The sequence below is a fragment of the Drosophila ficusphila genome, unplaced genomic scaffold (assembly GCF_018152265.1).
Source record: "Drosophila ficusphila isolate 14025-0441.05 unplaced genomic scaffold, ASM1815226v1 contig_791, whole genome shotgun sequence".
Classification (NCBI taxonomy): domain Eukaryota; kingdom Metazoa; phylum Arthropoda; class Insecta; order Diptera; family Drosophilidae; genus Drosophila; species Drosophila ficusphila.
In genome coordinates, this window is record NW_025064737.1 from 1610500 (window position 1) to 1635382 (window position 24883).

General features: G+C 41.6%; 3 protein-coding genes across 3 annotated transcripts; 1 reads left to right on the forward strand and 2 right to left on the reverse strand.

Annotated features, from left to right (window-relative positions):
• Positions 1-284: 284 nt before the first annotated feature.
• LOC108091807 (neurochondrin homolog) lies at positions 285-2910 on the reverse strand. Its single transcript, XM_017191173.2, is given in 2 exon segments — positions 285-2411; positions 2413-2910. Coding segments are annotated over 2 exon segments (2172 nt in total). The 5' UTR covers positions 2623-2910; the 3' UTR covers positions 285-449.
• A 10919-nt stretch (positions 2911-13829) lies between these two features.
• LOC108091834 (zinc finger and SCAN domain-containing protein 12) lies at positions 13830-15850 on the reverse strand. Its single transcript, XM_017191214.2, has 4 exons — positions 15588-15850; positions 14909-15528; positions 14428-14562; positions 13830-14275 (listed from the first exon to the last, which is right to left on the reverse strand). The coding sequence occupies exons 1-4, from the start codon at positions 15729-15731 to the stop codon at positions 14005-14007; spliced, it is 1170 nt and encodes a 389-aa protein (XP_017046703.1). The 5' UTR covers positions 15732-15850; the 3' UTR covers positions 13830-14004.
• Positions 15851-16460: 610 nt separating this feature from the next.
• On the forward strand, positions 16461-23191 carry LOC108091804. Its single transcript, XM_017191170.2, has 4 exons — positions 16461-17692; positions 17763-18005; positions 18333-18768; positions 18822-23191. Exons 1-4 carry the CDS (start codon positions 16935-16937, stop codon positions 21225-21227), a joined length of 3843 nt encoding a protein of 1280 aa, XP_017046659.1. The 5' UTR covers positions 16461-16934; the 3' UTR covers positions 21228-23191.
• The last annotated feature ends 1692 nt before the right edge of the window (positions 23192-24883 follow it).

Here is a 24883-nt window from a genome sequence, read left to right on the forward strand (position 1 = left end):
AAAAAGTTTAGCTGCATGTTTTTAATTAAATTTCACTTATTATTGGTATTATTTTGGGTCAGCCTTTGCACTCGTCATCGGTGTTTTATGTTTGTATTCTATTTGTTGGTCTGCGAAATATTCGAATGTGACGTGTTCTTCTCTACATATTGCTTTTGTTCGGAAATAAAACGGACAACAAAAAATGAAAACAAGTAAAAGTTTTGACTAATTTCGTTGAAATGGCCGGAACGGAAAATATTTTGACGGGGAAGCTAAATCTGAGAAGAAAATCTGTGTCCGGATGTGTTTTTAAATTGGTTATATTTATTTTCGTTATAAATTTAGGTATTAAGTCATTAAAATAGAGCATATAAAATAGAATAAATCCATACAAAATATTTTCCATTTTTCGCTTGTTCACAAATCACACACAAAAAATGCCTCTAGAAAAAAGACGGGTGTTCCGTTTAGTCGCCGAAGAGCTTCTTGCCCAGATCCATCATCCTGTGGTTGCGGCACACCCGCAGGGCATCCGCCTTTTTGAGCACGGCCTGGACATCCCCATTGACGTCCACCAGTTGGGAGAGGAAGTCCTCGTACGCGGATTTCACGTTCGCTGGGAGCGTGCCGATCTTGACCTTCTTGAGGGTCTTCACAATGCCCTCGGCCCAGCCGGACTCCAGGGCGAACTCGGAGAGCCAGGGCACCAGGGGCAGGACGCCGCACATGGTCTGCATGCCGAGGAACCACAGCTCCGACAGATCCGACCAGTAGCCCTTGTAGGCGATGGAGACCACCAGAGCGGTGGGATCGTTACTCTCGTCGATGTTGTAGGCGTCCCACAGGAAGCGGATGGTGGCCTGGATGTAGCGGCAGATGGAGAAGTCGTTCTGCTTGACCTTCTTGGACTGCTGCTTCAGCAGGAGCAGGCCCAGCACGGCCAGGTTGCCGTGGATCACCAGGTTGTCGGGGGTGTCCTTCAGCTCGGGCAGGTTCTCCACCACGAACTTCAGCAGGTTGGCGAAGGTGGCACCATCTTCGGCCTTCTTGGGCTCCAGCACGGTGAAGTTCATCAGGATGTTGCAGAGTGCGACGATGGCGCTCCTGGCCACCTTCATCTCCGCCTGCTGCTCCGGAGTTGGCACCGGATCCGGCTCGTTCATCCTCTTCAAACGCTCCGCTCGGGGAATCGGCGGCCTCTTCCAGTGGGCAATGGAGAAGTAGAACTCCAGCGACTCCAGCAGCACCTCATCCTGTTTGTGGGTAAAGAGCACCCGCCTGGCCTCCTCCTCCACGGCAAAGTGGCACAGAGCGGGCAGCATGATCCTGAGCACATCGATGGGGGCTTCGCCTTCCCGAGGACCCGCTCTCCAGGCCTTCAGCTCCCGGAAGCTGTCGTTGGCCACCTTGAGCATGAAGGGCAGCAGCTTGTAGATGGCCGGTCGCATGGCCGTCGTCTCCTGGGCGAGCCACGCGGAGAGGACCTTCACGATGGAGAAGACGAACTTCTTGTCCCTGGGATTGGCGCTGTCCTTGATCTTGTCCTGGCTCACCCGGGTCAGCACGGCCAGCACCTGGTTGAAGGCGCCCTTGAGCGCAGTGTAGGTGGTCTGCTTCTCCTTGGGCTCCAGGTCCAGCTGGTCGGTGGCCATGTACTCGATGCACTGCTCCAGGATCGAGAAGCAGCAGGTGAGCAGGTCCGCCTGCTTGAAGGTCGTCTCCAGCTTCTTCTCGTCCATCTGCATGCGCACCTCGATGGCGCCCAGCTGGAGGAGCTGCAGGAAGAACTGCTTCTGCTCGTCCATGAAGGCCCACTGGATGCCGAGCACCTGCAGCGTGGTGGCTATCAGGTGCAGGGCGGGATCGCGCTGCTTGGGACCGATCTTGGCCTTCAGGATGTCGCCGCACCCCTTGAACAAGCTCTCCGGCCAGATCTGGCCCTCCAACGAGTTGACCACGATCTCGCGCCGGCAGGTGATCAGGATTTCAGCCAGAATCCTGCACAGCTCGTACTTCCGGTCCGTGTCGTCGGTCTCCATGTCCAGGGCAATCCGCTGGATGAGCGCATGAAAGGCGGTGGGATCCTCGGGCCAGGAGACTACGCCGAACTGCTTCACCAGCAGGACGATCAGGTGCAGGGCCTCGTCGGTCTGGAAGCTCTGGGCGGAGTAGATCTGGGACATCTTCGGGATGGCGCCGGTGGCCAGGAGGGCCTGCTGACCCGGCTCGTGGCTGGCGATGCTCTTAAGGCAGCTGTACGCCTCGCTGACAACGATCAGGTTGTCCTCGTAGTCCTCGTCGTCGGCCTGCTCCACGATCTCCAGCAGGGTGGGTATGGCGTCGATGATGTCCTTGTGGGTGGCCAGTTCCTCCTCCTGGCAGAAGCAGGTGAGGATCGAGAGCGCCACGCTCTTGTAGACCAGCGGGGGGGCAGTCGTTCGGCAGGTCCTTGGACACCAGCAGCTTCTTCAGGAAGGGGAAGCCAATGGCCTCGAAGAGCAGCTTCTTGCCCGCCGCGTTGCAGTCCTTGCCCTTCACCAACTTGGTGACCATAAAGAGGGCCGCGAACTTTTCAGTGTCACTGCGGGTGCCCTTCAACAGGCTGGCGCACTTGCGCACGGGCTCCGGCACGTCCGTCATCCTGATTCTGCTGGTTCTCCTGGCTGCGACTCTCCTCCGGGTGTGTATCTCTCGGGCTGCCTATATACACGGCCTATATATTTATCCGCTGCTTCGATATTTCTGTGTGTGCGTCGTGGCCTTCTATAAATATCTCCTCACACTTTCACTTGGCTACAGCTTTCCCGATGGTTCTTCCTCCGCCGGATGCCTTTTCCTCTGGGTTCTGGGTGCTGGGTTCTGTGTGCTCTGAATTCCGTGTCCTCGCTCGACGACGCACTCTCGCTCACTGATCGCCGCCAGCGGAAAACCAGCTAGTGGTTTTCCCAATTTTCCAAAAGCTGTGCAGCTGTTGCCGTTCGAACGGGGGAAACCTACACACAATTTATTTATACACGGATCATACACTTCTCTCGTGCTGGGGATCTGTCAATTGCGCATTGATATATCCATTGATATTTTACAAAGGTTCTCTTTATATTATTATTTTACTAGTTTGGCACTTTTAAAGAATTTCAATTACACCTACTATTAAAAATTTAAAATTATTTAGTAAATTTAATATAATTTTTATAAATTATTCCTCATTAAGATAAATTACATTTTTTTTGATTTGATTTTTCATTTGGTATAATTTTTTAAAGATTGAGAATCGATTAATTCTCCTTACAAAGTACAACTTAATTATTTCTTTCACAGCTTTAAGAAGTATTGGTTTAAGCTTTTTAATGTCATCCCAAACACAGTTTTCTTTTTTTCTTTTTGATAATATATAATTAAAAAAAAACGTTTATAGAGTATTTAACTCTTCTTTAATATTTGTTTTACTTTCTCAAGCCTATAGAATTTGAAAATCATTTAAAATCAAACGGATGACCAATGCATTGCTCTTTTCTCTCGGCTTTTCTTCTCCGCTTTTCCACTTGCGCTCAATTTCCTCCCGCAACGCGCTCTTCTGAGCATCGTTGTTTATAATTAGAAAATGATTTTTCGTTTTTCCGACTTTTTCATGTTTACATTTTAGTCAACTGTGAAATGTTCTCTGCCGGCTGCAGTTCTTCCAGAATATTTTCAATACGTATCTGCATTCTCCGCACATAAGCTCCTCAGTGGCCACAAATATCTATTCAAATATATATGTAAATACGTAACATATATAGGTGTGCCGGCTTCAATTTCCAGACAAATAAAAAATCTCCCTTTTGCAATGGGCTTTAACAAACAAAATACACGTATTTGTGTACACATAAATTAAACATTAACTTAGTTAAATAGACACATTGTTAAACACATTTGCATATTTAATTCAAGTGCTATGCATTTTGCTTTTTCACTATGGGGTCAATGAATTTAATTGCTCATTGCACTATGTTTAAAACTAAATCTATTTGTATTGCATTTATTTCAAAATATAGTTATTTTAAAATGTACCCTTTTTGATTTATCGTTAATTTTTGCTAAATGACACACATATGTATATGTGTTCATAAATTCGTGTATCAACTTTGCTCTAATAGGAATTATAATTACAATTTGCCATTTACAATTGGAAAATATTTTCATTGTGTGTTATGATAACATTTTTTCTTGTTTTTCTACATAAACATCTGTTTTATATATTTTACAATGACACGTCGGCGAAAAAGACATCATGCTATTTATTTTTTTGGCATTTAATTCTTTTAGCACAATCTTACATATTTCTGAACTAATGAGCCATAAAATCTGAAATACTTGTTAAAATTTTGCTCAAAAACGAGAGAAATCTCTCGCCATTTTTCGCTCATTCCACAAACATTTAGCAATCAACTCTTTAGCTTGGGAAGTCGGCTATTCGGCCACCATTGGCCATAATGCAAATGAAAAACTTTATCCGTTCAGGATTATTTACTGTCACACAAAATACAAATTTGTCTGGGCCAGCAGCCCGCTGGCTTTCGTCCTACCAAAATACGTGTATATGTATACGTATATGGATATGGATGCACCAGTACTCGACCCGCATTGGAACCAAATCGGATCCCGTATCGCTGCTATTTGCTTTTGTTATTATTATATTGGCGGTCCTGCCACCGACATGGGCCAAGTGGTCGTTGAATGTGGTCGGTTGACCGTTTTTGGGCAAACGCGGCTTAATTGCGTCGCTAGCAATTTCGATAATTGGGTTATAACGAAATTGATTAATTTTTACATTTCACTAATTATGTGCCAGGCAAATCCTTTGCTATTGTTGTTATTATAATTATAAAACGGAAATATGCTGGCCGCCTGCGGGTGTTTGTGAGCTGCTATTCGAATGTCCATTTGCACTTTTTGTGTGGATGTTGCAAATGAAACAATATGGCTGCCTACTTTAAGGCTGAGGCTGAAATTCCTTTCAAAATGGGTGAACTAAAGAGTGGACTAAAGTGAAAAATGTCCCGCAAACTGGCTGCTTACTAGGACACATCACAGTTCCCTTATCTAACTCGAAACATAACCAGGAAAAGGCAACATCAACATCAATAATTGAAATAAATCGCTTGACAAACGATGCTGGGCCCAGAACCAGCTAACAAACTGAAAAACAGAGCTCACAAAAAGGCGGACCAGAAAACAGAAAGAAAACCGGGACAAAAAAGAACACACTCTTATCACTAATCACGAAACCAAGTCGTACCAAGTGGGGGTAAAAAGAACTTTCTAAATTACACTGAAATACGTAAAATATAACTCATAAATGTGTTCAATGTTAAAAAAAGAGTTCAGTGTAAAAATAAAATATAAATGATTAAAAAATAAAGAGATTTTGAATACCAAATGTTACTTTGCTATTTCAAAAACCCAACTTTTAAAATTTACATACTCTCATTGCATAATAGGATTGTAATACCCCTAATTTGCAATCGTAAATATATTATTCCTACCAGAATTGTTTTCTCTGCATATTTACAATAATAATGTACACCAGCTCCCCACCAAGTCCTTGGAACTCACACTCGTCCTTCCGCTTTCAATTCCGCTTCCTTCTTCACACGCCGTCTTTTGTGCAAATCGAAGGCTCCGAGCATCGATTTTCGGACCACAGTCCAGAGTTTGCCGAGCTGTTTCGAAATGTTTTGACAAATGATTTTGTTTATATTTTCCATTTCATCGATGCGCCCTATGGCGACACTTCTGCGGTGGGACCACCTCCTCCATCCCAAAAATCCATAGACAACAATGAGAAAGTTTCGACTCTTAGCTGGCCTAGAGATCATCCACATTGATTTCAACTTTTCGGCGGGCGTCGTCAATAACATTCAGTGATTGTCATCATCACGACAGCTCCGCCCAGGCCAAGTTTATTTGTGGGCGTGGCACTGGTCCAATTTTCAGCCAGGAACCCACAAAAAATAAATTGTCTGTCATTACGAGCTTTAAGTTGGTCAACGAATCATTTCGCTCTCGATGAGTTTGCTTTGAGTTGAGACCGAGATCCATTTAAGTTCAGAGAAGTTGTGGCAGGCGGAAATTAATCTCTATAATGTCGAAAGCATTTTATACAGGCCAACAGCTTTCATTATATTCTTAATAATGGGACAGCTTAAGCCACCAATTTAATACAAAATGATAATATTGTTTTGATAAATGAGAGCAAATATTAGTCATGTTTGTTGTTAATAATGGTGGTGATTAGAGTATTTGGACAGCTTCTTTCACCTGTTGAAACTGGTTCAATATGGTTGACACTAAAATTTCATTTAAATGTTAAATTGCCAAAACCACCAATCAATCAGTAATTGCAATTTTCACTCCTGTAATTTGGCATATAATTAGGTAATTCAATATATAATTTGAAAACCAGGGACAATTACAATTTGAAACTGTCTAAATTTTGTAAACCTCAATTTTAATTGACGATTCCACACTTTAATAGGATTGGTGTTATTTTAACTTTTAAATTTTCCAACTAAGTACACATAAAGCAATATATTTCGTATTGGTTTTATACACCCAAAGAAACTCAGCGGAAGCTAAAAGACTCTAACACAGATTTTAGCGAGAACTGCAATTTCCACCCCCGGAAGTTCAAAAAAAAACCACAGCTGTGCCGAAACACATGAAAGTGAACCACTTGGCCTCCAAGAATCCTGCACCACCCCAAAGATGAGTTCAAAATAATCACCCCGTACACGTGCTCATCATTGTTTTCTTCCCGCTCGCAGCTTCGATTTCCCCACTTTGGGTCCTTTTTTGCTGGCGAGCGAATCCGGATTGTTTGCGAAGGCTGGCACGTGTCAATTTATATTTAAATTTAAATGTAAAAACCGAATCAAAATTCCTGCGTACTGAATAGAATTAAATTTCAAAAGGCGGCCATCGGCAAAAGCAGAAACAATCATATTTTCCGAAGAGCATCTGCCGGCTTTTAACGGTTTTGGTTTACACAATATTAATGGCTGATTAATGTGAGCGACAGGCAAATGGAATACAGCGTAGTTTCCTGGAAGATTCAGCACGTTAACCGATTCCGTCGAAACGTCTTCGAACAGATTGACTTACAGGATGAGTGAATTCGAAGAAGTGCACCAGAAAAAATACTATTCATATTTATTCACAATACATAACAATAATGTTGTAAATAATCAATATATTTTATGAATTATTTTTCTTCACTCCTCCTTCAGTTTTTGTTTTTATATTAATTGTTCAAATATTTATTACACACAAATCAAAAAAAAAGTGAACAAAAACTGAGTGTTTATGTACTCGAATTTAAAATATGAATTCTATAACAGCGGTTTTTGCAATGTTCAGAATTCTGTGCTAACATTTTTAGAATGTTTTTCATTGTGTGATGTGGTTGGTCGTCATCCCGTAGAACTTTCGTTATTGTGGACCCATTGTTCAGTCGAGTTGTATTGTGCGAGCAACAAGAGAAGTGGCAAAAGTGAAAGCGGGCGCTCGGAAATTGGGGATCCAGGAGTCGGCAACAAATTATGCAAATCCCCTTTTGAATGGCTTATCCTTCATGAATTTATATCGAAACGGAAAGCCAATGACGGCGCGGCTTTAAGGCCCCGGTCATTGGAACAATAAAAGCTCATTTGTTGCTATTATCATTTCACTAACAAATAACAAATCATCGAGCAGGCCGGCCGTTATCCTTGGGAGGAAGATGGCAGAAATCGTCGGTGGGCGGTGGGCAAAAGAGGGCGGGTAACCCAAAACGTGTTCACCTCAATGGCAACAACAACAAAAGCGGCCGGCAAGCTGAGGCTGCACAAACTGCTGCCAATAAATTCTGTTAATAAACCAAAAGTTGTTAATTTAAATGATTTATATCTGAAGAAGAGGAAGGCAGAGGGAGAGGAGAAGGAGTCGAAACGGAAGTGATGACCGAGGAGTGCGGGCGGAGGGACGGAATTCCTCCCAGTAGCCAGGGCAATGCGCTTGTTATTGCTGAGCCTCAAAAATTCCCATAATTTGGCATAACCTTTAGGCCAGCACCAAAGGGCCAGAGAGTTCTATTTGCCTTCGGTTTGTTTGCTAAGGTACACATACAAAAAATCTTACTGCTGAAAGGAATTTTATTATTTCGCTTAACTAGCATTTATAGTTCATATTATTATTATATTAATACACTTTTAAGAAAAGCAATTACAAATTTTTACAGGATTCTTCAATAATAAATTTACTGTTTTGTTTGCTACAATCAAGCAACATGTGTTCGCTATTAAATTAAATTTATAATTTAAAAATGGAAAACTAAACCAAATTCAGCCGCAGTTAACAATATTTAGGATAAGTTTATGCACAAAAAAAAATAATTTTATTATGTTATCAATGTTTTTCAGTTTCAGTTTCAAAATAAAATTTTTGATTAAATATAAAGAGATTTCTAACCAAGAAAAAATGTAATCATATGTGGAAAAGGTAAAAAGACGACCGTTTTTGGCTTCGTGTACTCTTCCAAACCCCTTGACATACTCCTCAGCCCGCTGATCCCACCTCCGGGCAAGTTTTGCGTCGTCGGGCAATAGGTCAAAGTTGGTCTGCCACTGGATGCTTGGTATGCTGAGTGCGCGGAGATTGGGTGGGCTGTCCGTTGCCGTCAGCTTAAACCAATTTACGTTGCCGATGTCTTCATCGCAGGCCGTATCCGTGGGCTATGTCCGGGTACGGGTACGGTTCCCGGACCGGGTCCAAATCCGAATCCGTATCCGTGAGTCGTGCGCCGAGTGCCGTGTGTCATGAATTATTGCGCCTCCCGCAAGCAGCGCAACTGAGCGTATGCGTAATTTGGCTAAGCGGAATGGACAAGTCAGCCTGTGCCCCTAATGCCACGCCCCTTGTCTATGCGCCGCACACCCCTAGCATACGCAGCATACACACATAGATACGCGTACGTATAGATATTTGGGCATCAAGCATTCTTGGGCCGAAGCTGGTACAAAATATACACCCATAAACGTATATATAAATTTATGCCCGTTTGTTTGCAGTCGAAATTATTTCATTTGTTTGTGTTTATTACGACCAAATCTCGTCCGATGTCGGCCCACGTTTAAAGGAAACATCGTTCGCTTTCCAAAGCGTTTACTTTTAATGGTTCGACTGTTTTTTCTGGGGGATTTTCCACATCTTAACTTCGGCCGAGACCTACAAATATTTGATGCTCCAGAGCGCCAGTTGTTTCGGGTTTTATTGATTGGCGGTGGCGTGGCTGGTTTATGGGGCATCCTTCCTGCCGCCTCCCATTTTCAGGAGCTCCCCGTTGATTGCTGCTCTTGTTTTTGCGTGGCTGTCAAGCGTGAATGTTGCGCTACATTGAAAGGGATTTCTCGGCATTTAAATAGGCTTCCCCTTTCACTGGCGTAGGCATGGTATTTGTCAGGAGCTGCGATTAGATCTTAAAAAATTGTGTTAATTTGGACATTTGGACTAATTGATCAGCGAGTTGTGTAAAATTTAAAGCAATTAGTTTGCAACGAACAGTATTGAGAGCAATTACAATAATCAAGAATTTGGTGGACATCTCAACTTAAATTTAAGGCTTTAATTTTTAATTTATTCGAGTAAAACCACCCTAGTGCAGATTGATTAATTGAGTTTTAATTTTTTTTTTTAATAGAGCAAAAAAAGCTTGGTAAAAAGTATACTATTAAAAAGAACACTGCTTGTCCTTATATTAACTTATTTTCAGCTTCAAGAGTTACTTTTTAATACAATCCCTGAACAAATCAAAAGGTATTGTTTATGTTTAAGATAATGTAAAAATATTCAGAAGGGTGACATCTCCTTTCTCCCAGCATCCTCCAACTACATCACAGTACTTTTCTCACTCTCTCCCACTTTCTCCGGTAGATGCTTCGACTATGAGCAACTAATTTCCTTAGATGAGGCAACCGCAAATGGAAGAGCATCCTGTTGCACATGCATTAACCATGGCATTCACAATATTATGCAAACTTACACACACATTCGCTACTGCGCCACATATATATATACATACATCCAGGCACAAGGAGCTCATCAAGTCTTCCGGTTTGTCGGGGATGTTCACATTGTTTATGCTCCGGAATAAATGAATATAAAGCATTTAGTTTACAGCTGCCATTTGACAAGCACTCGCCCCAGTTTTGATCGAGTGGGTTGGTGGGGGATGAACAAATGGTGTGGGGGTGTGTCGTTTGCATTTTCTTTTAATAAAATATATGAATTATGCAGAATACTTGATGCTAACCAGCGACAGTTGTAGATAAAGACGAGTGGCTCCGATATGCTTTCTTAACTTTCCCTAAAACCACTTGACATTGACACACAGAAATAAAATGTGCAATGTGCGGGAATGCAGTAAATCATTACTATTTAAAATGTGTTTCAGGAGTAGGTTTAAACTGTAATAGAAATAACAACTTAAAAGTAAACGTGCTTATGTTGTAATTGTGTATTACAGAAACAAAGGGATATAAAAGTAGGCAACAAAATAGTTTATTAATATTATTTATTAGCAGGTGGAAAATAAATATAAAAAAAAAAAAATTATTTTCAATTACATATTAATTTGTATATTCTCTGCTTTGAAAGGAATTCTGGCAAAAACATCGTAGTTTTTAAATTGACACATTTTTAACTTAGGTTTTAAAATTGAATAATTGGGACTATAAATTTGTTTACCAATTTTATTTATTGTCAGTGCCTCCTGTAAAAACTTAGCCAGGCGGACGAAAAGTTTTTCGACTTTTCCACCTGCTCCACAAGCAAAAAGTCTTGACGATTTTCCAATGCCAACGCGGTATTTGCAATTCAGCTCGTGAACTTACTGATTTGTGTGCCTCAAAAAAGGTGGCGGGACTTGCGTGATGAGTCAAGTCCCGACTTTCCCATTCGATTTCCACAAATGCAAAGTCACGGCCAGGTCAAGGCCGGAGGTGAGCTTCTGAAAAGGGTTTTTCTGGGTGGGGAGGAAATAAATTTGCAATTGATAGCCTGGACTGGCTCGTAATCAGTTTAAAAGGGCTGAATCTCAATTCGGCAATTGAGTGTGGCTGGCAGTGGCTCGACGTTCACACCCATAATCCAATCGTTTGAAGCGCTTTTATGGATTCGGCATGTCAAATCGCGTGCAAATTTGTTTGAATTGGTTTTCCCCATACTCCTTCCTTTTCCTCGTCCGACACTCAAAATAAAAATCCGATTTGCAACACATTTTTAAAATAATTAGACAAGAAAATGCCATAAAATATTAAACCCACAAATCTTTAGTCGGGTTGGTATGGTCATATCATCGTTTTACTTGTAAATATGAAGTTATTTTATTATTTATAAGAAACATATTTTTCTGTTCTGTTTTCTTTCGTAATTTTATTACATATGTCGAACAATTGGTTTTTGTGTACCACCCCAGTAATCAAATATCAGAACCCTAGGGGTTTGAAGGCTTTACCGTGTCCAAAATAACTTTTTTTGTTTACACTAAAGTGGTAGAATACACGGGGGACCTAAAAAAGGAGACAGCGGCCAATGAAAAAAAACTTATTCAAGTCATGTAATTTCAGAACTTCCTTTGATATCGTACGTTCGTGTTTTGTATGCGTTCGGTGCAAATTGGGTTTTTTTCCAATTTCATTTTATTTACTCGCGGCGACATGTAGCTACCCATATTTATTGCATAATTTTCAGCATAACTCCCACACGCACACACATGCCAGAGCATTGATTGTGCAAATAAAGGAACTCAAAAACTGCCCGATGCTTACATATATAACGTTGTGATTTTTATTCCCAGGGCGATCAGACTGGTATTTTTTTTGGGTTCTCTTATTTCGTTATTAAAATAATGGGTACATCAAACAATCTGGTTAAAATACCGTAAGGGAACAATCATTTATAGTAATACAATTTCTGAAGACTCTTAATTTCAGTTAAATTTAATCAAACGTCAATTATCGTAAGAGCAACGTGAGAAATTTTTAAAAATAATAGAAAAGTTCGATATTACAATATTAGATAATAATTGTCAGGTCAATCCGCATAATGACACTTATGCGCTAGGTAGAAATTCATTGGAAGGAATACCGCTTGTTGACGATCTTGGCCTTCTCTTGGACCTTAAACTTAAATTCTCTCTTCATATTTCGAACATAGTAAATAAAACTAGGGAAGCACTTGGATTTAATAAACGATGATCAAGGAATTTGATAACCCATATGTTACCAAGACTTTATTTATACCACATTACGAAGTGCACGCTGACCAAATAAAATCAGTTCTAAAAATTGTTTGCTTTATGCCTTGCGTCGCCTGAACTGGGATGCAAACCTGTGTTTACCCCCCTTTTTTAATAGACTAATTAATTTGATCTTCCTTTCTAACCGCAGAACAATACCTGGTACTGTATTTATTTTTAACCTTATATGTACGTAGTGAAATTGACAGTCCTTACTTGTTGTGTAGTCCAGATTTCTCGGTGACAAGTAGATTAACTAACAATTATGTTCCTTTAGGTTTAAATCATTGTAGGTAGATCTAACTATAACTTGCATGAACCTTTTAAAGTACTTTGTTCGAGCTGATGTTAATATCCCACAAATTATTCTAAAATTCTGCAATTCTGCTTATTGGTAGCAGTCTGTCCGTGCATTTGAAACCCCAGGAAAGGCTATTTGTTTATTTATAACACTTTACAGCTGAGAGCGGAATTTGTTAGCTAACACAACTATATTTGGTTTTGTATTTTTGCAACCTATGGTTATTTCAACATTAATTGTATTCAAAGAAAAACTTTCTCTTGACGGTTGAATCTTGAACGTCTTCAGCTATTTGATTTAAGCCGATTTACCAAATAATTTATACCTAATTAATCGATTATATAAACGACCAGGTTTACTACTTCAAATTATAAGGTGTAGTGTTGACTAAAACAGAGATTGTCAGTCATTATACCCCTGCAGAGAAAAGGGTATTATAATAACAACTTTACCAAAAGTTGTGCAGTTATTGCACGCAGTGTATAAGTCGGAACGGGCGGGATCGGGCGACTATATCACTCCATTGTTTTTCATCATATCGACTTGATTTCTTCCAGATGGTAGTTTTTAACTACCAGAATTTCGGATTCAATTTTCATCAAAATCGGATAACTGTACAATATAGCTGCCATAGGAAAGATTGAAAAAAATATATATAAATTATGGCAAAAAATTATAATGTCGTTAATTTTTATTCCACAAGCATGACTTGAATCGAGAAAAAAATTTCATATAAATCAGACAACTATATCATATACATACATAGCTGCCACAGGAAAAACATCGTTGTTTTTCATCAGACATGCATCATTTTCTGAATATATTATGTCTCTCGAATTTTGAATTAAATGTCATTAAGATCGGACGACTATATCATATAGCTGCCATATGAACAATCGTCGAAAACATATATATAAAATATTTTTTCATAGCAACAATATAGTCGCCGATCTTAACAAAACAAAAGTTGTTAGCCTTTTTAATGTTGGGATACATTTGTGTAATTGCAAAACCCCCTTGTGTTTGCTAGTTAAAATTACTTTTTGTTTATTGTTTAAAAGATATGTATAGTTATATATTAACAAAGAGATACGAAAACTAGCCGGCTTACCTGATTATACTCAGTAAAATGTCAATAAATTTTATTTCCGTAATTATTTATTGATATCATAATCACAAAGCAAATTACAATTTTACATAAAAACGTAATTATTTGAAATTTATATATGTATATACATATTTTTAATTAAACTTAACTTTATTTATGATCGAAAGAAGTTAAAGTATTAACATTTAGTTCTTATATGTATCTGCTATGAGCTAGAGTTACAAAATAGGACTGTGGGATTATATTTGCGTATTATACAGTATGTTAAGAAAAATAAAATATCTATTTGGGTGTATTGCATCAACGAGCCTGAATTCTGATTTCGTGAGCGTCTTCCTCTTCGGGTACCATTTCAACCTTCATACTCTCCGCCAGCATTACGGCGTTCTGATGTAGTTTGGTCTCCTCGTGCTGGCGCATGTGGTGCAGCAGTCGGAAGTCCTTGTGGCAGTAATCACATCGGTACAACTTAATGTCCGTGTGTATTAACTCGTGCTTGGTCAGCGAGTGTGCGTAGGCAAATGCTTTGTCGCACACCTTGCACACATAGGGCTTGATGCCGCGGTGAACACTAAAAGTTAATTAAATAAGTTATAAATTAATTTAACTCAAAAATGTATTTTAAAAAAATCAGAAAAGCCTAGATTTGGTTCTTCCTACAGAAGAAATAACTTTTTGACAACTTTTTTTGGTTTTCTGATTTTACGTTAAAGTTGTACTTACTTCTCATGGGACTTCAAGACACTTTCGTAGAAGAATTGCCTGCTGCAGAAGCTGCATTTGTAGGGCTTGCTGCCCGTGTGAGAGTACATGTGCTTTCGCAGCTGTTCGCGGACCTGGAATTTGGCATCGCACAGTCTATAAAGATAAAAATTTTTTTAATAATGGTTGAGAAATATGTTAAATCGGAACATGTAAACAATTTTTGCGTGAAACCTACGTTTTTTGATAATTATTTTAATAATTAATGCTAAATAACTGTGAACCATCTTAAAAATAATTCTTGGCTGACTTTAAAATCATTTTTTTAGGTGGAACACGTTCTGGAACAACGAAGTTATGACACGTAAAATATAATAGGAAACAACGCACGCTGTTTAACCACTTATATTCATATAAACTTTCGATAAGAACCAGCTTTTAAGAATTAATGCCTCGCAATGCTTATGCAAAATTATTTTAATCTTCGATCGGATGGACTTACTCGCACGTGTACTGGCAGATGGCGTCGTGGCGCCTTCGGTGCTCCATCATCCGACCGCGCTTCTCGTAGAAGTTGCCGCAGACATCGCAGATGTAGCCGCCCTTCTCGGTGCCGTCAGAAGTGGTCAGAGAGTTCAAGCCTCGACGAACGCGCCCGCGACGTGCCTTCAAGCTTGCCTTGGCCGCCTCCTCGAGCGCTATTTGCTGCGAGGGCGTCTCTTCGTACTGCTTTTCAGCCTCTAAGACGATCTCTGTTTGGTCCGGGTTCATTTCAATGGTGTAGTTGTCTTCCAGATATTCGATGGTGTCGCCGATGCACTCCTGCTGCTCGCTAGCGTCTACTTCTAGGTACTCCTCCGGCTCCTTTTCCTGCTGGTGGTCTTCTTCCTCTCCAGTGGTAGTCTCCTCCAGGATGTACATCTCCTCGTCACAGTGAGTCTGAGAGCCGTCCTCCTCCTTGATCAGCATATCATCGGACTCGTCCAGAAGGCCCATTTCCCGGCAATAGTCCTCGATCTCGGCCTGCTTTCGTAGCGCTTTCTCGCGGAACTGGTAGGCCATGTTGAGTTCCACCTTGCACGACTTACAGATACCGTCTGGTATCTGTTCCTTGTCGTTCAGCTGTGGTAATGAATGGGTCTTGGTTAGCTACATCGGGTTGGGATTAGGCAGAAACATACCTTGCTGTACGAGACTCCCAATAGTTGGATCAACATCTCGTTTGGCGTCTCCTCGCCTTCCTCGCGGGATTCGTCCAGGCGCTGCAGCCGAGCGCTGGTCTCCAGGCACACCCGGCACGTCTGTGGCGTAAGTTCACCGCGCATCCTTGATAATAGTGCAATTTAATTAAAAGAACCGCTCGTACAGTATTTTAGTGTTAAAATTTGTGTTGCTAAAGTGTTGTGTAAAGCGACTGAAAAAGAGAAACGCAGGCATCGCCATTTTCTTTACCAGGGCTGCACAACGTCAACGCACACGCACAATGGTTCATTTTACTGGTTCCGTGCAGCATGGTGAACGTGACAGAATTTAGACATTTGAGATTTTCTATTTACACTTACACACCATTATGTTAAAAAAAAATCATACATATTCAAAATAAACATTTATGTCAAAGATACTACCTATTCTCCACGCATTAATGTCAAATTAAACCATTTACTTATTATTACATTTTTCGTCTTTCTTAAGACGTTACAATTCTAGGATATTGCCCATTAAAACTCAGTTTTTAAATATTTTTTATTACACTATAAGTATTACTTTTAAATTGTTCCGGTTAAACCTATTTCGGATTCTCAAAAACCGTATATGATCCAAAAAAAAAAAAATAATTTCTTTCAAGCCAGTCAAAAACTAGTTCATTGCTCTGATCCGAAGCGATAACGATAACAACAAGGTTAAACTTATATTTCAGGCTCATGCTAAATTGATGCAATTTGATTTTGACTTAATAAATTAGTTACATAACAACAATTTAGATATAAATATATATTTATTTATACCGATTGCGATTACAACACCGTGTTTACATCCGTAAGCCTTGGCAGAAATAGCCCGTTTTCCATTGTGACGATCTGGCAACGCAGCGTATTTTTCGAGACGCAGAACGCAAGATATTTCTTATCTCTCTTGTAAAAAAAATGGATTATTTCATTCCGATCGGTGCGTATCTTATTGGAAAATCGCATGCTTGTTGGCAGTAGAGAGCGATACACACTTTTCACGGCCCACATACCGCGCCCTTCGCCCGAGGGGAAAATGGGAAAGCAACATTATCTGGCATCCGTATCTTGGTCCGTCGCAGCCGTCGAAATGTTCGTCGCGCCAGTTATTGACTCGGCAATCTCCATCTACTAAAGCGCACACACACACACGATCGCAGACGAGCATACACACACGCGTAACCTGCCAGCGGAAGCGCCCTTAATCTTGGCTAGAAAGCACAACAACAACAGCAGTAGCAGCAGAGGAGCAACAACAGCAGGCGGAGGGAAACGGAGGCGCCGCTAGCACTAGCACCTAACATGTCCGAGAAGCACGGCCAGCTGGGTGCGCAGTGGACGAAATCAGCGGCGCCAACAGCATCACCACAAACCTCAAACACCATCCCCGTACCTCTTCCAATTCCCGTAGCGCTTCCCCAGAAACTCAATGTCAGTCCATATGGCAACTGCAGCTTGCAGCCTGCTGATATAGTCTACAACGCAACCCGATTTCAAGGCCCAGTTACCCATGCCAAGGCCTCACCCTTGACCATTACGCCCGTGGGCCCTGCCGGAGGAGCTCCTGCTTCCGCCCAGATCTCGCCCACGAGCCACACCCATGTACCTGTACCTGTGGCCACGCCCAGCGGATTTGTGCCGCCTCCGTTTCCCAATCCCGCCGGAGTGAGTGGCAGTGTCTCAACCTCAGTGCTCACTCCGAATCCCTTTGCCACGGCAGCTGGAAATGCTGCCGGACTGGCCTTCGCAAATGCCTTCACCTACAACACGACCCAGCTGGGCCTGGGCAAGATCATGCACGCAATGGGCGGAACAACAGGAGGAGTGGCAGCGGTGTCAGTACCAGTTAGCACAACTCCAGCAGCAAGTGCTCCTTCAGGCCCAGCCATAACTGGGCCAAGGCATACCAATGAGTGCGTCCCAGCGACCAGTGGAGTGATCAACTCCACTATTGCTGAAAATGTGATGAATGCTTTGAGCAACTCGAACACAGCAGGAGCTGCAGTGCCTAGTGAAGAGAAGATGCGGAGGGTGCAGCAGGTGATTGAGGCAAGCTTGGAGTGAGTGTTAATAAATACTGTTTGCTGTTGTCCCCTGCTAATCTCAGCTCATCTGGATTTTTATTTTCAGCGACAATGCCAAGCTGCAGATCTCGCAGATCCTGGAGCGCGTCTCGGGATTGAAGCCCATTGAGAAGCTATTCCTCTATCTTCGCTTGCCTGGCGAGTGTGCGGACACGGATCCGCTGAGGCAGCCACAGAATCCGTTAGGAACGCGTTCGGAGATTAATCACACTATCAATTGGGTCCGTTCCCACCTGGAGCACGATGCACAGGTGTCCATACCCAAGCAGGATGTGTACAACGACTACATGTGAGTATTCTTCATTATTATTATTTTAAAAGTCGTGTGTATATGTATTTGGCATTGTCAAAAATCTTAGCGTTATATAATTTGTAAACTTGCAGGGGTTGTGAATATTTAAAAAAAAAACTCTTAACAATTTATCAAAATTCAACAAGCAAAATAGCAAAATTTTTGGCTTTAGAAAGTAATACGAATTCAGTTGTGTGTGCACCTGCCACGTAAAAAATACTCTATATCACAATTTAATAGATAAAAATAAACACAAATAAATTGAACATGAGTAACTTCTTTTGTATCAACCGCAATGTAACTTTATGTTTTTTTTTTACGCAGAGCGTACTGCGAACGCCTCAGCATCAAACCACTTTCCACGGCTGATTTCGGCAAGGTGATGAAACAGGTCTTTCCAGGCGTGCGTCCTCGGAGACTAGGAACGCGAGGCAACTCTCGCTACTGTTATGCGGCCATGCGGAAGACCACCAAGTTGACTCCCCCACAACTACCGCAGCTGTGCAAGAGCGAACAGGTGTTAGGAGCAAATTCCCCTTCAGACTCAAGTCAACTAACTAACGCCTCCAGTTTGAGTGGATTACCATCGACAGGAGGCGATTCGGAATGCTGGGACGTAGTACGCAGCTGGGCGGAAAAGTTGCTAAACACAAAACTAGAAAGCGTTGCAGATCTGACCTCCCGCATCAAGAGCAACAATGCCGTAGTTTCGACCAAGAAGTACACACCTCGGGAACCTAAGGAAAAGAGGGTCTTAGCAGTAAGTTTAAGATATTTCCTTATCAAGAGTCTTCTAATAGCTTTCACCTCTAGGACATTGGCCCTCTGAAGAAGCGACGCAAAAAGAAACGCAAGGGCTCGACATCCTCGGAATCCAGCTGCAACCAGTTAGTTACTGGTCAGGATGCAGGCAGTAGCCAGGAGGCCAGCGAAGAACAATTACTGAAGATCAAGCAAGAGATCATAGACTCACCTATTCAGCACCAGCAGCCGGGTGTGGCATACCTGCAGCAAGTGACTCCCATGAACTTGGCTACAGATCAGCGAAGCAGCAGCGCTGTGCGTAACCTCACGCCTAAAATCTTGGAAATGGGCTCGCCGGCCGTAGTGCTTACTCAGCAGGAGGCCTCACCCACGGGCATGGTCATCAAGGATGAGGTCGAGGACTACACCTCTAACATATTCTGCAAGAAGGTGTTGAAGGCTCAGCAGACAAAAGGATTTTGGGCCAATTCTCCCAGCAGCGGAACAACGGGGAGTGTTGGTCTACTTGTCCCTCCAACGATCACCACCACCTCGGCCACGCCACCACCGCCTAACGCTGGTAGTTCCCCGGTTCCCGGACCAGGCCTTTCCATGGGCCCGCCGGCGCAAATGATGAACGCCAGTTCGGTCAGCCCGTCGAGCAGTGTGGACACCACGCCCAAGGTGGCGTCCCGAAACCAAATGATACTGAGAGGCAAGCGTTTAATGGCAGCGGAAAATGCCGCCTTAGCAGCCGAAGACTCCGGCCTGCCCGAGAATCTGGGATTGCCCAGAGAGCGAGTGATCAGCATCTGCAATATGGACAAACACGAGCTGGATGACTACTTCTTGCCTGGCGAGGACGAGGAGAACTCCGAGGAGCCCGACAACGAGCTGCTCCAATATTTTCAGATGGGAGACGCTGAGGAAAACAAACTGAATTCCTTGGATGCTGCCGAACAGAACAGGAATCCACAAGAGCCAACGACGATGGGCTCTGCGCCGGAGGCAATGCCCGCTCCCGGCCGCGGAGTAGTAGCCGTCGTCGCCGCAGCAGCAACAGCAGCGCCGGTGCCGGCGCCATCGATGCTGCCCGGACAGGCCGGAGTGGGTTCTGCCTCAGCGTCTCTGGCCCTAATGTCAAAAAAGCATCAACAGCAGCACCAACTTCAGAACCTGCAGCAGCCATCGCACCGTTCAAAGCAGCTGCCCAATATCAGCAACAACAAGAGAAAGATCAGCCTGAGCAATGCCTCCAGCAGTGGTAGCAACAAAAATTGCCATTTCCTGCCTATTTCACCAAATATCAATGGGTCCAATGGATCGGTGGCAGCCACAGTCGTCTCAGGACCGGCCAATCCCAATCAAAATTGCTTCGCTAGCCCGGGCTTAACCAGGATGAGGCACAAGCCCAACTTGTTTTGCAAGCAGCAATCTTTAGACTGCGACAACCGAGACCCCATGATTGGGGCTCACCGCAAGGGCCGCGGCTATGTGTACAGCTATCCCACGAGCACGTCTGCTTCCGCTCCTCCGAGTCCTTCGCTTTACCAGCACTGGACGGGTGGAAACTGGCCATTGGGTGGCGGTACTACCTCCAGCTTTGCGGACAGTAGCCACAGCGCCGATCCCCTGGTGAATCAGAACTCAATGGATTTGGAGACGAGCCTCGCGCTCACGGAAGGAAGTGAATTAGATACGTCGGAAATGCAGCGCTCACAATCGGTGCCGTTGTCTCAATTGCAACGAAGAAGCAGCCAACAGTCACCCAATTCACATTTCTACTCCGAAAACAGCAACAGTCAGCAGTCGGCGCCACTCAAAGACACGGGATTGCTATACGAGGAGGTGGATGTGTCCGCTCTGATCTCGCCCAATTTCAACAGCAAGTTTAGCAGCATGACGCAACAGACGGCCACCACGTGCAGCTCCTCGGCAGGCTCATCCTCCGGCTACAGCAGCGGCGGCTCTGCTGGAATAGTTTCGCGATCAGTGCCATCCACTCCGCTGCCACACCAACAGCATAGCAGTCTGACTTCATTAAATGGCGGAGGGGGAGCTACAATCAGCGGAGGTGGTGTTATGGGAATCGGAAACGCAGGCAGCTGTGGAAACGGTTTTTTTAACATCTCGGACACGTTGAGCTGGGAAAGAGGTACGAGCAATGGAAGCCAACTGGGCTATGACGCACACTCTTATGGTGCGCGCAACCCGCTAGACATATCCAAGTCCATGCCAACGACGCCGATTGCAACGCAACGATTTCGCTACAGTCCTGCGGAGGTGCACCGAGATTTCTTGATCAACGGCAACACCATCGATAGCCTACCTTCGTCCGCCTTTGGAGCGGGAGTAGTTTCCACGGATCCTGCGTTGACTCTAAGCACGGACACCCTAATCGACGACAGTGCGCCGAGCAGCGCCGATGATGTAGAGGCAATGATCGGTGTCACAGGCATACTCGACGACTTTTAGAATTTGCATGAAGAGAAAGCTCAGGAGGAGATGAAAGTACCCGAGCGAAAGGAGGCGGATGAGGAGGAGAAGGATGTTGCTGAGACAACTGCAAGGGAGGACGCAAATGTCGTGGCCTGTCTCCTGCAGCATGTCGACCAGTTGTAAGCCTCCTGGCATCCGTCCCCGGTGGTGTTTGTCTCGTATTTTTGTGTTGTTTGTTTACTCCTCTACTGTTGTTCCTCTTCGAGATTCTGTATAGGTCAGAAATAGGAACCTGTAACCCTCCTCCGCAAATGAGCTTTCTCTTCGTGCCACTCACAACTAAGTAAAATCCAACGAAATCCTTTCTTCCCCTATCTTAACTCAACTAATCTTACCTAATCAACAGCTTAACTGTGCCTCTAATTGGTTTCAAGATGTGTCCAACAGCATTAGAGGTTTGCGCTTGAGCCGACTTCTGTAATTTAACGTTACCCTCAGGCCCTCGTTGTATGTATGCGATTGGCATATTGTTATGATCACTAAACATTAACATTAACACACTGACGACGATGGTGGGCACGACGATTGCCCTTACTGTGTGTAGTTGCATAGTTTTATTGTTGAACAACATTACAAATGAAGCGAACTTAAAGTCTGAATGAAGGAAACGTGTGCAGCGGTTTTAAAAACGAAAACAAATTTACAATTGTAACTGTAAAGGAATGTAAATTTAGAACTAAAGAACTAAACCTCGGCACTCGTCGAGTTTGTCTTCCTGCGACCCCCGGTTGTACATATACAATGACATATACATACATATATTTATAGAGGGATTTCCAATCGGACTTTTTAGGGGGTCGCAGCGAACCAGTTTCAGTTCGAAATTGTCAAACATACTTGCGTGTTTGTATGGTGTTGTAAGGTATCGAGAATAACGAGCTTCGTCAATTGTTCACCCATTCTATGGCCTCCTGGATGTAGTCCTTCGATTTTACTAACCCAATACCAGTCTATTTGTTACGCTCTATTTGTCTATCCTTAACGCTTCTGATTTTCTATTAGTTTTAAGTGTTTGATTGTTATACCTGTTTATTATTTTTATTTAGTTCACGCTTGGTCGGTCCGATCTGCGTTTAGTACTTTAGCTGGATTTTGTACTACGTCTGCAATTCATGTTTTCCACGCCTGAATTTCTAGTTGTAGTGTCGTTTCTTGTACCCAGTTTATTAGAGACTTTAATTCTGTTTTATCGCTTTGAACAAAGTTTAGCTTTAAACATCTCTTATTAATTAATTCACATTGCAAATGAATGTTAGTTTGTTTGTAAAACAAAGTAAAAAACACAGAAACCCAAACCTGTTTTTGTTCTAAATGAAAGTGACTCCGCTCCTGTAAGCAGAACATGTTTTAAAAATATTAAGAAACTAAATCATAAATGTGCCTCAGGCTTTATTGTAAAACAATTAAATACCACAACAAAAAATATTCATACAAACATACAAAATAAAAAACGAAAGTAAAAGTTAGCTACGTATACACACATAAATAGATTAATAGAACGTTATACGAAAATAATTAAATATACACTCATTTACAAAACAAAGGCTAGGGAATCAAATGAATTTGTTAGAACCTCAGATTCAACAAGTAGTTTATTATAGTCAACATGAAAATAATACAATAACCAAACTGTACCCATAGCCTAAAGAAAACATTGTCATCTAATTTTCTTAAACAAAAAACGAAATTTTACCAACTATTTACTTTTAAGCAGCGCCACTTACCACGCAATTCGCTTTCAACAACAACCAACAATATACGAGTAAAAATAGCAATAGCCCTAAGTATGGTAAATAAATTAAACATATTGTCACCGGGAACACTTTAGATGAGATATATGCAATTATACAGAAACAATGCATTAAAGTTAAACGAACCAAAACTGTACTTTTTTATAAGATATTTGAATGACATAAAATACAGATAACAGAAACGAAAAATTTACTGGTTTTGAGATATTGTTCATTGGTGCTTAGGGATGTTGGAACCATTTCTTATCTTTTACTTCTTCGCCGACAGAAAATTTGCATTCTCATTCAGCTTATCGACTTATGGACACATTTTTTTGATAACCGACTGACTGTTCCTGTATTCAAACTTAATTCGCGACCAATTCAAAACTGAAAATAAAGAGATTGCTGACCGATTTACAAACTTTATTCAAATTTAATTTTAAATTTCCATCGTTAGCGCTGATTGTTCCTACGCAAGCTAGTCCTCAGTAAGCAGTAACGCTAAAGACTTTAAAAAGGCTTCTAGCTATTGCCGGTAGTATATGGTACACATATGTATGGATGTCGGGGCTGCAGAGATCGTATCGCTATATCATGTAGCAGCCATAGAAAAGACTTTCTTGTTTTAAATTGGATTTTGAAGCAAACTGCGATTATTTTATCTTTAAAACGATCATTATAATAGTATGTATTTTATAGAGATTGCTGAAATTATTTTACGTGCACCGCAATTCTAGCCCATAATGAATGTACTCCAAAAATTACTTTAATTATATTTTAATATTTTTTATTAATCGTTTAGGTTTAAAATAATAATATGCAATTAATATTTGATAAATATACATAATAATACCTTTAATTTAAATATGCGTGTGTGCTCTTTAAATGTTTTCTCCGTTCTCATTTGCCCGAAACTTTTTCTTTTACGTTCTTCGTTTATTGTTTTATGAATTTTACATGTAAATTTAACTATTAATAATATTTTATTTTATATGCATCTTACATGTCATTTTTGTTAATAGCGCCAAAATAATATTCCATTTGCTATAACTCTTCTTCATTATGCCACATTCGTGTCCGATTTAGCCCGGACTCAGTAATATTTTACGTATAAAAATCATTTCGCTTCATGATGTACTTGTTTCCTTATATAGTTTTTATTTCTTTACTCATTAATTAATCGTATATTACACTACACTAATAGCACATTTGAAATTCCCTTTATTCATATAAGTTTTATAGTTCTTTATGTTTTGCTAAATATTTGTTGTTTATGCTGGTTTATTAAATGCTTGTAAATCATTTACTTCTTTGTTTACTTTTCAATTGGTTTCCTGATATTTTTTACCTCCCGCATTGCTCGCTCGTATATAATATATAAGTATATATGTATATATTTTGTATATGCCTGCTATAATATAATATAATTTATAAAATTGTTGTTTATCTCGCTGAGGTGGAAAATTCATTAATTTATAAGGTTACTTGTTGTTTTGCCTTTTTTGCTGCTGTTGCGGTTGCGAATGCATGTTGCTTGTATACGTTATCTAGTTTCCTCTACTTCAGTTTAGATTTATTGTTTTGCGATTAATCTGTTAAAGTATTTGTATATCGTCTGCTTGCTATTTGAGCACCCCAGTTGACCAAATACTTAAAGCCTATATGCGAGCGGAAATGTTTAAAATGAGAATCAAATAAAACGCCGCTATAAAAATTTAGAAACTAAACAGTGAATCGCTTGTGCCATACTTGAATATATTTTCTATGTCGTAAACGTGCTGCTCAAATATTAAATTATTGTTGTCACGTCTGCTAGAGCATTTAAAATTTTTGCCATACAGATTTTTTTTAGTTTTCCCTTTGCATCGGATTTTTGGAAGCAACTTTCTTTACAATCCA